The 13,507-nt window shown below is 40.5% G+C and overlaps 1 protein-coding gene across 3 annotated transcripts in view; it reads left to right on the top strand.

Moving 5' to 3' along the window:
- The window catches only part of MIPEP (mitochondrial intermediate peptidase), a 51,180-nt gene that overhangs the window by 10,650 nt on the left and 27,023 nt on the right, over positions 1–13,507 (top strand). For all 3 annotated transcript variants that reach the window (XR_014510185.1, XM_083436435.1, XM_083436436.1), the window contains exons 10-14: positions 80–132; positions 5,344–5,497; positions 7,007–7,084; positions 7,604–7,808; positions 10,326–10,435. Coding sequence is in view for 2 of the 3 variants with exons in the window: in XM_083436435.1 (XP_083292561.1) it covers positions 80–132; positions 5,344–5,497; positions 7,007–7,084; positions 7,604–7,808; positions 10,326–10,435 (600 nt within the window). In the remaining variant the exon portion in view is untranslated. The remainder of the gene's footprint in view (positions 1–79; positions 133–5,343; positions 5,498–7,006; positions 7,085–7,603; positions 7,809–10,325; positions 10,436–13,507) is intronic.

Below are 13,507 nucleotides of genomic sequence, written 5' to 3'. Positions count from 1 at the left end.
GGAAAGAAAGCTGTTGTATCTGACTTGTTTCGTTTGATTTGTGTTATGTGTTTGAAAACGTGAATGCTTTAATTTTCAGAAATTGATGCCTTGGGATCATCCATACCACAGTGGTGTCCTACGTGCTGAGAGGTCAGTGTTATGGCCTTCTTCTGCAACTGGTGTATCTAGCACTTTATTTGCATTGTAATACTTCGTTTTTAGTTGTTAAAAGTTCTGCTATAGTTATCATATACCTGTAGCAAATCACTGTTTCTTTACCTTTTTGTATTGTTTTGAAATGTGTGTTTTTGTTTGAGCTTGCATTGCAGCCAGCCACAACTTTTCAATGTATATATTTTTTGTATAAGAGCTGAGATAACTACCAGGTTGTAGTTTTCTTTCTGTGGAGGAGGGTATGGCTAGGAATCTATTTGTATTGGTCACCTTTCTCCAAAACCATGTGTGTTCTGGGGGGAAAAGTATTTAAACCCCTCTGCTATCTGTTGGATTTTTTATTTGATATACGTAACTGAATCCTCCCAAAGTAAAATGTGCCCGTGTCTTCCCAGATAATATTCATTATAAATACTGAACATACATTTTTTTAAAATCACACTGAAGCCAGCAAAACACACATGTACCATGTACATGTCAATAATTATTCCTAATTAATTCATTTCCTCAGTTGATCTTTAAAGAGAGGCATTGTGATACCTTATGCTATTGCAATAAAATAATATTGTGGTTAGTTTATCATCTTACATCATAACAGACACATTACAGTCAGTGAACATAGTTATTCAGCAATAATATAATGGCAAAGACTACGTAAGCATATTTCTAGGAAATAAAATTGTGCGGTGACACTGTGCACATTGGTGAAATCACATATAATTGAAACCCATTGAAAAAGCCTGCATACACTCCATTCCACCCCCGTTCTGCCCGTTTAGTAACTTTTTAGCGGCATCTTTATGATATTTCCGGGTCACTTCCAGGTTCAGTTGCACGCAAATTGAACGTGTGTAAACAGGGGGCTGCCTCTAGTGTCTCAGTACATGTTCCCGTTCCTGTTATGAATAGTCATTTGCAATAGTTTGAATGTCAATACCATTTCTGTTAGTTTAAAACCTCAAATACCCTATATAAGAATCTGCCATGTAATCAGTGGTTTGAGACTGTGCATAATGAAATATATTTCCGTAATATCCTCGGCCCTGATTTTACTGGTGCTTTTAATGTTTATTATTAACAATGTGATTTAAAGATTCCACTACATAAGCAGAAAGCACTTGTGTTTGCCCTGGGCAAGTCTACCAGCTCACCTCCCACCATCGTCAGCTCCCCTAAAACTAAGGTGGAAGGCATCTTGATTCCTTGGAGCCAATTTTCAGGGTTGCAGGGGGCACAGATGAAGGGGGGGGGGGCAGGTGTGTCCCACAGCCTGAGGCCCTCCCACATGTACAGCAGGATTTTGTGTTCAGGCCTATTAATAGTAACATTTCTGTTTGTAAACACCAGGGGGAGCTCCTACATCAGTTTGCCACCTTTTTTGCATAGCTTTGTCAAATTTTCTTTTGGAAAGATGAGCTGCCTCTTAACTTTGCCGTCAGAGAACAGCAATAGTTTTCATTTTATGATTAGATATATGTCATTTAAAATGATGTTTTGTCTGTGATGTGGCATTTGTGTTGACTATATGTTTTTGTAGTCATATCATTTATACAGACATGACGAATACGTCAGTGCGTGTTTGAAACACTGGATATCAAATTCTGAAATGTGTCAAGGGCCGTCATTTGTACAAAAAAACCCACAAACCCCCATCACTGAAATCATGATAAAAACAAAACATCACATCCAGCCTTGCACACTAAAACAATACCAATACATTACGAAATAGAAATGTATTGCTACATATATTTGTAATTTGGCTCACTGCTTTTAACCCTTAATTGCCAACCAGCTTTTTCCTTTGTCTTCTTCCAACTTTCATTGCTCTGGATCATACTGGCAGTCAACCATATGGAATTTGTTCATTTCTTTTTATTAGACAGGGCTGCAACTAGGAAGCTGGCGAGATCAAATATAATCCAGTGAATCTGAGTTGACAGTAGGAAGACCAATCACTTGAGGGCTTACAAAACACATTTTGTTTATGTATACATTTTTTTATGTAATGCGTTCAAGATATGTAAGCATGGAGAACAGTAGTTCAATTATTCTGCATATCATATATAAAAAGGGACTGGTAATTATACACTCAATTCAGTTTTCAAAAACCTGATAATGCCTATCACTTACCTAGTATCTTCCCAGTATCATATTTCCTTATCCAAATTAATCCAAGGTTAGTACATATTAAAATCCTAATCAAGTACACTACAGTGGTATTCTTGAGGGGGAGTATGTTTTGTTTAGCTCAAGGGTGAGGATTGATTGATTGATTGATTTTTTGCCCAAGGACTACATTTCATCTTGGTCAAACCTCATGTGGGGGGGGGGTGCATGCCAGTCGTGGGCAGAACTACCACCACATACACACATATCCACATACACATACACATACACACACACACACACAATCTGAAAGTTTTAAATCCATGTTTGTCTCTTTCTTCAAATAACTGTTCAGGACTGCAATCTGAAGTACTCATCACCTAGGAGAGCCAGCATGTGAGGCAGATATAGTGTTGGTCTTGGATTGGGAAGACTTGATTCAAAACACCCCTTAGCCATAGAACTCCGTGGGTGGTATTAAGCCAATTGCTGCTTCTTACTCTGCGTTATGCCACAGGGTTGTTGGGAACGTAAAATGGGTAATCCCATGTACACTGCCCTGAGCAACTTGGAGAAAGCATAGACATGCAGAATATGAGAAATAAATGATTACACCTATTTAGGACTAAGCTGTAAGTCTGTAAGTATTGTTGTCTGGCATGCAGTTAATGCTAGAAATGATTTAAATGAGTCATTTCTTTGGCTAATGTGTTCCAGTGTTTTGGTTGTTAAAACAAAATCTCAAAATGCTCAACAATCAAACAAACAAAAAAACCAAGATTTGTTTTATATAGGGGTAATTATATTATATTTCCCCCTTTAATTGGCATATGTTATGGTTATGGAATGCTGCAAGACATTATTTCCCCGTGTGATAGCTACAGTTCTGAATGTTCAGTGATTAATGATATTGAGTAAATATAATCCTTCCTTTAATTACTAGGTCTATCAAAAAGATTTTGAATAAAGTTGATGACAGCCATAATACACAAGAGTCTTAACTTCTTTCCAAATGTACAACTTAAATGAATGCCGTTTTATACTCCTTCATTTTATTTGGACTGAATGAAGCCATCTAGGCTTAGAAATAATTGTTTACAATGGCACACTACATCTATTGCTCTTTAGCAGTACTTTCTTTTCAATTTGAATCGTGCTGTTCATGAAGAATAATGAACACCTCATTGTACCATTTAACTTCATGTTTAAAGCAGCTGGCTTGGTGTCTTGCCTTTCAAAATACTAGTAAATCAAATGCTGTATGATTAAGGCCATTGGATTTCTTCCCATAACTCATCCTTTTAATCTAAAACAGGATTTCACATCAAATAAAGAACCCAGTGCCCGCTATCATTTTATCAACTTTGTTAGTACATTTATTGTGCTTTCTCAATCCTACATTTACCTTCTTGTGAAATGTCTTATGGGGGGGGGACCTCTTATTACAATGGCAATCCTGATGTAACATATCAGGCTTTGCCTCTAGAGACCAAGGAGTTGGAAGGAACCTGGTGTATGAAATATGTTTATATTTATGAGCAAGAAAAACTGTCAGCAAACTGTGTATACTTTAGCTGTATCCTGTGTACAATTCAGGTTGCATCACAATCAGTTGTTGCTTGATTTTAAAAAAACAAAAATGCTTGAGATAATTCATTGAATGGTGGGGCAGTCTCCTTACTTTCATTTGTTTGTTTGCTGCACTTCATAGCACTTAATTACTGTGCCTTTTTTGAGTACTAGCAGCATAGAATTTTTTTTGGGGGGGGGGCTATTGTTACATGTATTCATTGGCTCAATTTGTGGGTTATGGTGAGCCATAGTTAATGGTTTACTTTGAACTCACCTGTCTGGACTGTTTTACTCCTCTCTGCTAGCATAAGAGTGCAAGAAGAGCCCTATTGGATCTGACCAAAGGCCCATCTAGCAGAGCGTTCTGTTCTCATGATGGCCAGCCGAATGCCTCTGGGAAGCCCACAAGTAAAATCTGAGTGCAACAGCACTCTCTCCACTTGCAAACCTTCGCAAGTGGTACACAGAAGCATACTACCTTCAAAAGTGGAAGTGGAACAAAGCCACAATGCATTTCTGTATAGGGGACTTGCTCAAAATCCTTGAACATTTGGCTGCATTTTTCTGAAAGTTTCCCATCTCTACAATACCCTTTTTATTTTAGGCAACTGGAACTGTATACGGTATTCCATGTGTGGTCACGTTATAGATGTGTATATCCACACTATGATATTGGCTGGCTTTTTTAAAAGTCATTTTCCTAATGTAAAATACTGTGTTGTTGTTGTTTAGTCGTTTAGTCGTGTCCGACTCTTCGTGACCCCATGGACCAGAGCACGCCAGGCACTCCTGTCTTCCACTGCCTCCCGCAGTTTGGTTAAACTCATGCTGGTAGCTTTAAGAACACTGTACAACCATCTCATCCTCTGTCGTCCCCTTCTCCTTGTGCCCTCCATCTTTCCCAACATCAGGGTCTTTTCCAGGGAGTCTTCTCTTCTCATGAGGTGGCCAAAGTATTGGAGCCTCAGCTTCACGATCGTAAAATACTGTAGCTAGGATCAAATATTGTAGCTGAACCCCAGAACACAGGAATCGTTTGCCTTATCTAGGAAAAATAAAATTGTGTTGCTACATGTGCAATCCACCTGATCTATTTATTGAAAATATTTGTAGGCCACCTTCTAGGGTGAAGAACAAACATTGGCTACAGCTTGCGGTTAGTAAGGAGAGAGCTTAGCCATGTCTCCTGGTTTGGATGACCTGCTAAGCCAAACTTTGGCATAGCTTAGGGCTACTCAGCAGCAAAAGGGACCGGGACAAGCAAAGCAGCTGCAAGCTCATTTTTTGAATCTACATGTTTGTGTTGACATGCTAAGTTAAGGTTTGCCTTTGCATGCCACGTGAATGAGACCATGTTTCTGCCTAAGTGTTGAACCAAGTAGATGCCCTATTTCTAGCAAGTGTGATGTTTTAATGCATTTAATTGTGGATTGCGTGATATAAACTGTTTAAATTGGGACAATGTTGTATGTATTCACAATTCATTTCCTTCCATTTTGTATGTTTTAGGTATAATATTGAACCCAGCCTGTATTGCCCCTTTTTCTCTCTTGGAGCATGTATGGAAGGCCTGAACATCTTGTTCAATAAACTCTTAGGGATCTCTCTTTATGCTGAACAGACCGTGAAGGGAGAGGTGTGGTGTGAGGATGTTCGCAAACTGGTAAGAATTCAAAGTCCTGACTTTCAGGTCCCTTGTGTAAATCTAGTTCACTGTTAAGCAAGGCACAAGATGCTTAGAAAAGAAGTTTTCTGAATTACACCGAAAAACACCTTGTAGGGCAATTCATAGCTATTTGTTTTTAATTCCTGCATCGTCTTTGTTAACGTTGACAATCATTTTGTATAGCACCTATAAATGCAAAAAGGCTTTATTTTGTTTGTACCCAAGTTGGCGCTTAAGTATATCTCTCTTGTTTCGATTTTAAAGGAGAAATATGTCAGGCTTCTAGGCCAAAGGGAGGGAACAGACAGCAAAATGAAGAGGTGGATTCTGGTGGCACTATCTAGAACTTGCCTAGATCAAGGAAGGGCAGCATTTCTGGGAATTTTGGGTCAGATGGCAGTAAACAATTGGACATTTGGTAATATCTGATTTCCTGGGCCAGGAGGATTCTGGGCTGTTGGGTGTGAGTTTTCAAGCTTGAACTGACTGCAGTTCCCTTCTCCTTGGTGCCCAGTGATGACTGAGATAAATATTTGCCCAAGGCCACTGAGGAAGGGCTCAGTTCTGGTGCAACATCTCCCTCCTTGCATTTTACAAATATGTTTAAGGAAGCAGCTTGAAAATGGCTACAGGCAACAATTTCGTAAAGTTGAAAGAGCCAAGACCTAAGAATGAGCTGCACAAACTTCAAAAGAAAATGTGTTTGATGGCACATTGAGACTAACTTTTAATAAGCTTTTTATTGCAAAATGGCATGAGCTTTCATGGGCAACAACCAACCTCAGATTCTGAGTTGGAACAAACTTTAAAGGAGATCATGGGAAAACAAATTTGCAAAACAAATTAAATATTTACAACTTTAATTTATTTCTTAATGCTTGAACTTGTATCCTGCTTTTCTTTTCTCTACGGTATTTCCAAAATCTAAAACATTCATGTAGGAAAATGTGACATAAAATCAGTACTGTGTCTAAGAAAAGATTTAAAAGCAGTTTTATCAGGTCCAGGGCATGCTGGCTTTCTCACTTCTTTTTATTTCCTTTTCTTAATGCTTGCTAGTGGGTCATCTTTCTCACTTATACTTCAAAGTCCAAGTAACAGCAGGAGCTGTCATTCATCAAACATCTGTAAAGTGGATAAACTATTCCTGTCTCATATTTCATAACTGCTTCCTATTAGATCTTTGCTCATATTGCTTAATTGTGATATATGTAGTGTGAAACAGATTTAAAACTCAAATATTGCTTTAAAAGGTATTGGTTATTTTTGTATTGCTTCATGAGTCATCCATTTGGATAAGGGGTAGAACTTGTATATTAAAACCTTTAGTAATCTTGTGAATGGGACTTGAATCGCCTAGTAGTAGTTTGAATTCTACAACAAAGAGGGAAAAAATTGTAAAATCATATAAAATGGTCAGATTTGGAATGTTCCCCCCATAAAGCCTACAGTAGCACATCATCGGTTATTGGGCCTTTCACTTAGTACTTTCCTGTTTTATTTTAGGCAGTTTTCCATGAACAAGAAGGATTATTGGGATACATCTATTGTGATTTTTTTCAAAGACCAGACAAGCCTTATCAGGTAACAATTCCCTAACATTACAAACGCTATGAGCCTTTTTTCTTCTCCTCAAAATATGACCCTGCAGCCTGCTGTGCCCTTCCAAACACATCTCTGGTCAGGAGATCTTTGTAAGGGGTGTAGAAAAGGGAACTAGGGGGCTGCTAGTGGAGGGAGATCATGGAAAATCTTCAAAGGGTTGAGTTGGTATTTCAGCTTCAAAAGCGGAATTATGCCCTGAAAGCATGCACCCAATTTGGTCCTGGTATCTCCATGTTCAACTGAATTGCCACATTTAAAATAAACTGATAAACAAACTTATAAGCAGAATGCCAAACAATCAAGTTAAACCAAAGGGCTTCACTTTGCTTAGCCACTCCATCTGTTCCGGTACGGTGCAACAGCTTGATTTCAGACAATTCTATAATTGTAAGCAGATTCTGAGACCGCTTGAAACTGTGCTGATGTCTTAAATTATATTAGTATGGTGAAGTACTGATGAAAAAGAGTGTTTTTTCTGATCTAAATATATATTTATAGGATTGCCACTTTACAATACGTGGAGGCAGGCTAAAAGAAAATGGAGAATACCAGCTTCCTGTTGTTGTCCTTATGCTAAGTTTGCCCCATTCCACTAGTAGTTCGCCAACATTGCTTACTCCTGGGATGATGGAGAATCTCTTCCATGAAATGGGACATGCCATGCATTCTATGCTGGGAAGGACTCGATACCAACATGTCACTGGTAAGCTTACTGGTTAAAGTTCAAACAAGTACTTCATTTTTTACATGCAACCCTTTCATAGTTTGCACATGGTGTATCTGGTTGTACTGCAAGTAGAGGTTTTAGTCTTATCTTTAAGGCAGCTGAGAGCAATTTACTTACTTGCCTTTAAAAACTACTCCAAATTATCTTCTGTATATTACATATAAGCCTTTTCCCAACTGCCCATCATACTTTGTGTGAATAAGGAGCAGAAACGAGGATGGTACTATGCAGGAACAGACTTAATTCTTGATAGGTGGAGTAGTGAGCAGAGGCAGGGAGCAGATTCAGTTTCCATTCCAGTAGCATCCATGTCAAGGGTGATTTTGCTAGCATCAAAATAGTTCTGAATTTAATTTAATAGATCGTTAAATCTTTTAGATCAGTAGGAAGTGGTGAGCTAGGAATGTTGGTATGTTGCAGAAGCTCCCTCCCCCAATTCTGTTGTGCTTAACCTTCCTGCAGACCCTTTGTGATTTCTCAGTTTCACTGTTACTTCGCTTCTTCCTCCTCCTATCCACCTTTAAATGATATAGTTAAACTAGTTCTCATCCAGTGCAAGGGGTGGGGGAACATAAGAAGAGCTTGCTGGGACATGTCAGTGGCCCATCTAGTCCAGCATCCTGTTCTCACAGTGGCCAACCAGGTGTTTGTCGGAAGCCTGCAAGTGCAGAATAGAACTCTGCCCACCTGCGATTCCCAGCGGCTGGTATTCAGAGGCATACTACCTCTGACAGTGGAAGTAGAACATAGCCATCATGGCTAAAAAAGGTAAAGGGACCCCTGACCATTAGGTCCAGTTGCAGACAACGCTGGGGTTGCACCACTCATCTCACTTTACTGGCTGAGGGAGCCGGCATACAGCTTCTGGGTCATGTGGCCAGCATGACTAAGCCGCTTCTGGCAAACCAGAGCAGCGCACGGAAATGCTGTTTACCTTCCCGCCGGAGCAGTACCTATTTATCTACTTGCACTTTGACGTGCTTTCGAACTGCTAGGTTGGCAGGAGCAGGGACTGAGGAACGGGAGCTCACCTCATCACGGGGATTCGAACTGCCGACCTTCTGATCGGCAAGTCCTAGGTTCTGTGGTTTAACCCGCAGCGCCACCCACGTCCCTAGTCCCATCATGGCTAGTCACCACTATAAGCCTTATCGTCCATTAATTTGTCCAATCATCTTTTGAAGCCATCCAAGTTGGTGGCCACCACCACCTCCTGTGGGATCAAATTTTATAGCTTAACTACAAGCTTCATGAAGAAGCGCTAGGAGTGAGAAATGTACACTGCATCCCCCCCCCCCCCCCGCAACTGGCACTATTCAGTAGATGTTCATGACACTCATGTTCCACACAGCCTCCCAGACCACAATGGATCTGCTAGCAACAAAGGAAACAAAACATCGCAACATGTTGTGGTTTGAGCGCTGCAAAAATGCAAGACCCCCCATTTGGTAACATTTGAGGAAAGAAGTCCAGGTTGCGTACAAAGTGGTGGGGAACCTCCAGCCCGCAGGCCTAATTAGGCTTGCCAGGTTTTGGAGGCTGGCTTGCCAAGTGGCTTTGGGCAAATCACACCCACCTTTCTCATAGGCGCCAGTTGCAGGAAAAACCTTCTTTTGAACCTCGGCTTGAATTCATGCCAAGGATGCAAAGGTTCTTCCTTTCAGCTGTGGTCTGAACATGCTGCAACTTCAAAGGAAGGTCCTTTTCATACCCAGATTGAATTTTCCATTGCAGCTTGAGTTTTGAATCACCTTATGTTATATGATGTCACCTTATGTTACATGACTTGATCAACCAGCTGGATCTAGTTCCCTACCCCCTGCCATACAAGGAATAGTAATATGCAAATATTTGTAGCTCCAGAAAGTGACAATCTATAAAAGCTTGAAGCCCACTGATCACAAGGGAGAAGAGAGTAGATATGAGGACTTAATTTTTTAATTGTAAATTGTTATTTCACCATAAGGTGTCTTGAGGTAACTGCCCCCCCAAAACAAGCTGCTCTTCAGTGACTGATACTTGAACAATAAAGGAAAGCAAATATGGACATTAATTGTGCTAGCTCATCAGACAGATGGGATGATAATATTTGTAAATGGGATTAAATTTTTAAGCACAGTTTGATATTTTTATTGTAATTAGGTATAAAGTAACGACAATTAAGGATTTAGTGTTTAAAGTGGGGCCAGATTGGCTGTAGCCTGGTTTAAGTTTATAAAGGGTGTGAGCCATAGCTTTATAGGGTGCCTCACCCAGCTGTTCAAATATTGTATTTACTTTGTGATTTGCAGTAAAACATGTAGGATTATAATTTAGCTTTTCTGCCAGTATGTACAATAACATTACAGAAATGAAATATTTACTTAATGAATGATTTACCACAGTTCATCAAAAGTGCAGATGGAAAGCTAAGAGGAACTTGGGGGAAGACAGAAGAATTTATGTAAACTTTATGGCTACCTGCATGTTAATGCTTCTGCTTCTTTTCTATAGGGACAAGATGTTCTACAGACTTTGCTGAAGTTCCCTCTATCTTGATGGAGTATTTTGCAAATGATTATCGAGTGGTGAACCAATTTGCAAGGCACTATAAAACGGGTCAGGTAGGATAACTAAAAAGCAGGCTGATTGTAAATAACATAAGAGTTTTGGGTTGTTGGGGGGTTTTTTGGGGGGGGCGGGAAACAGAATAGATTCAGATGTATGAAGCTAGGTGGAGAAATATTTTGTCATGAGACTCATACCTCATGCCCCCCTTTATGTATCTTCCCATAAGTAACTGAGTGATGGAAACAAAATGGTTGAGACTGCCATTTTTATTTTTATTTTTAAAAACTTAATTTTTGAGCCTTTGGAAATATTAAGTCCTAAGTGCTGTGGGGTGTCCTCAAGCTTTTGGGCAGCCTTCCCCAATCTGGTGCCCTTCAGGCGTTTTGAACAGCAATTTCCATTGGTACTGGATAGGGCTAATGGGAGCTGTGGTTTGGAACATCTGGAGGGCGGCAGGTTGGAGAAAACCTACTCCAGTGCATCTTCCTCCTCAAGTGGTCCATTGCCCCCCTGACCTGGAAGGATTGTAAAGGTTTCCAGGAATCTGCCTGAACACGTTTCCGAGCACAATTCAAAGTGCTGGTGTTGACTTTTAAAACCCTAAACGGCCTCGGCCCAGTATACCTGAAGGAGCGTCTCCACCCCCATCGTTCTGCCCAGACACTGAGGTCCAGCGCCGAGGGCCTTCTGGCGGTTCCCTCATTGTGAGAAGCAAAGCTACAGGGAACCAGGCAGAGGGCCTTCTCGGTAGTGGCGCCCACCCTGTGGAACGCCCTCCCATCAGATGTCAAAGCAATAAACAACTACCTGACATTCAGAAGACATCTTAAGGCAGCCCTGTTCAGGGAAGTTTTTAATGTGTGATATTTTAGTGTATTTTTGGTTTCTGTGGAAGCCGCCCAGAGTGGCTGGGGAAACCCAGCCAGATGGGTGGGGTACAAATAATAAATTATTATTATTATTATTATTATTACTACTACTACTACTACTACTACTACTACTACGGCTGCTGTTTCCAAAGCCTAATTCCTGGCTTTCCTTCCCTTCCCCTCTGTGAGGCCCAATGCAGAAAGGGATGCTGAGGAAAAGGGAGTGTCAGGGCTAGAGTCAGATGCAGGTCAGCACAAAAGACGCAGGGCTCCATTGTCAGTGAAGTTAACTCTTTATTCAAGGAAATGGCATACAACCCCAGTGACACTTCTTAGTAGGTCTTGCTCTACGAAGCAGCCTTAGTTTTCCACACTTTCTAAGACTCCTCCTCTCTCAGATGTTTCCCAAGCAGTCTCAAACTGCGCCTGCACGCCTCTGTTCTGCTCTCCTCATTATTCTGCATGTTCTTGGAGACCAGCAGGGAGGGGAGCCTGGTGCGGCAGGAGAGGGAGACTCCCTGGATTCTTCAGCAGCCTGTTGACTCCCCTTCTCTGCTCCCTTCTCTGCTCCCTGTCCCAGGCTCTTTCTGCTCACTAAACCCTGTTGCCCCTTCAGCATCCAGCCCCTGCTCCCCATCTTCTCCTCTGACCTTTTCTCAGCATCCCACCACCAATCTCCTGGTTCTGAGCCTTCCTCCTCTGGGGTTTCTCTTGAGGGTCCCCCAGCTAGTGCCTCTCACCACATCTTTTCATCTAGCCAGTCCCTGACTGAGTTAGATAGGATTGCTATAAATTGTTGTGGTGATTCAGAGGTTTAATTTGATATCAAGCTGGATTTGAGTTTGTTGGTGTCTCTGGTAACTCCTCTGTTACATCATGGATGTTGGCTCATATTATGACTGCATGATCCGTATTGTTTTATTGGTACTGTTGCTGCAGGTTTGTCATGGCCTTTGGCTAGAACAATAAAATTGTATTGAAGTCCTAAGTGTGCTACATGATTCTTCAAAGAACTAAGAGCTTACAAATCTGTCAAACAGCAGTGGGAATTCAGGATATTCAGTGTTTAACAAGGAGCTGCCATCACTTAGAAGAATCAGTAACACGCAATTCCTTGGTGATAGAAAGTTGCGGTTGGGATGGTTGCTCCCAGTGCATTTCAATGAATTTATTTGTTTAATTTTATTTTGCAGAGTTGAAAATATCATGGGCACCTCAACATTTAATACTGACTTTTAAAAGATGCTTTTGTTTCTTTTTAGTCAGCTCTGTTGTCTAGCCTTGTGGAACTGATTTATAGAATGATGTGGGCTTAAGGGAGAAATACATTTAAGAAAGATACTTACAATGCAATCCTAAGAACGCTTTCTTGGAAGTAAGTCCCACTAATCCAGTGGGATTTACTTTCTGGTAAGTGTGCCTCAGATTGCAGCCTTAAGGGTATAATATACTACTTCTATTTTCCAGATACTTTACAAACCTTGTCTCCTTTTAGCTCACAAATTTGGAGCCAGGCACTGTGCGCCCCATTCCTTAAATATTCCTGGCCTGTTTTGTGATGGAGGCCGTTTGGCATAGAATCATTGTGTACCAGGAAGTAATTGAGTCAGCTTTAATTCATCCTTGCAGACAGGATAAAATGTAATGTGGGATTAGGACTTGAGCCTAAACGACTGTTTTGCTGTCATGTTTCTGAATGTGCATTTCTTTCACCTTTCTGAATAGCTTAAAAATTATTTTTGACTCAGCTGTCTATTTTTCTTTTTTAAAGGGGGATTGGTTTTAAAGGGTTCGATAACAAATGCTTTATTTCCTGTAATTTTGAATACAAATATGAGCAATCGGAGTTTGAGAGCAGACCTGTTGTTTGCTATGTTAATAACTGGTTGTGACATTTTTTGTCTGGAGGAAGCTTGTTTTCATGTGCTTAGAAGGTGGACCAGATTCTACTCTCTTTCTTAGCCATATTTGATTCTCTCAGAGAACTGTTGCTTTGACTTGGCACTCTCAATTATATCAGCTTTAGTAAAACGTAAGCAAAAAGCTTTCACCAAGCATTTTTTTGTTATAGAACAAAAAACTGAGGCTAGGTTTTAACCAGAAAAGTCTGGTGCCTTTTGAACATTCACTGATTTAGTGGAATCTAGACAGCATCTTAAAAAGCAGAGACATGCCAACAAAGGTCTGTATAGTTAAAGCTATGGTTTTCCCAGTAGCGATATATGGAAGTGAGAGCTGGACCATAAAGAAGGCTGA

This window comes from Podarcis tiliguerta (genome assembly GCF_965153285.1).
Source record: "Podarcis tiliguerta genome assembly, chromosome: 4".
In the NCBI taxonomy this organism is placed as follows: Eukaryota; Metazoa; Chordata; class Lepidosauria; order Squamata; family Lacertidae; genus Podarcis; species Podarcis tiliguerta.
Note: the sequence above shows the minus strand (reverse complement) of the source record. Positions and strands in the feature narration are given on the sequence as shown.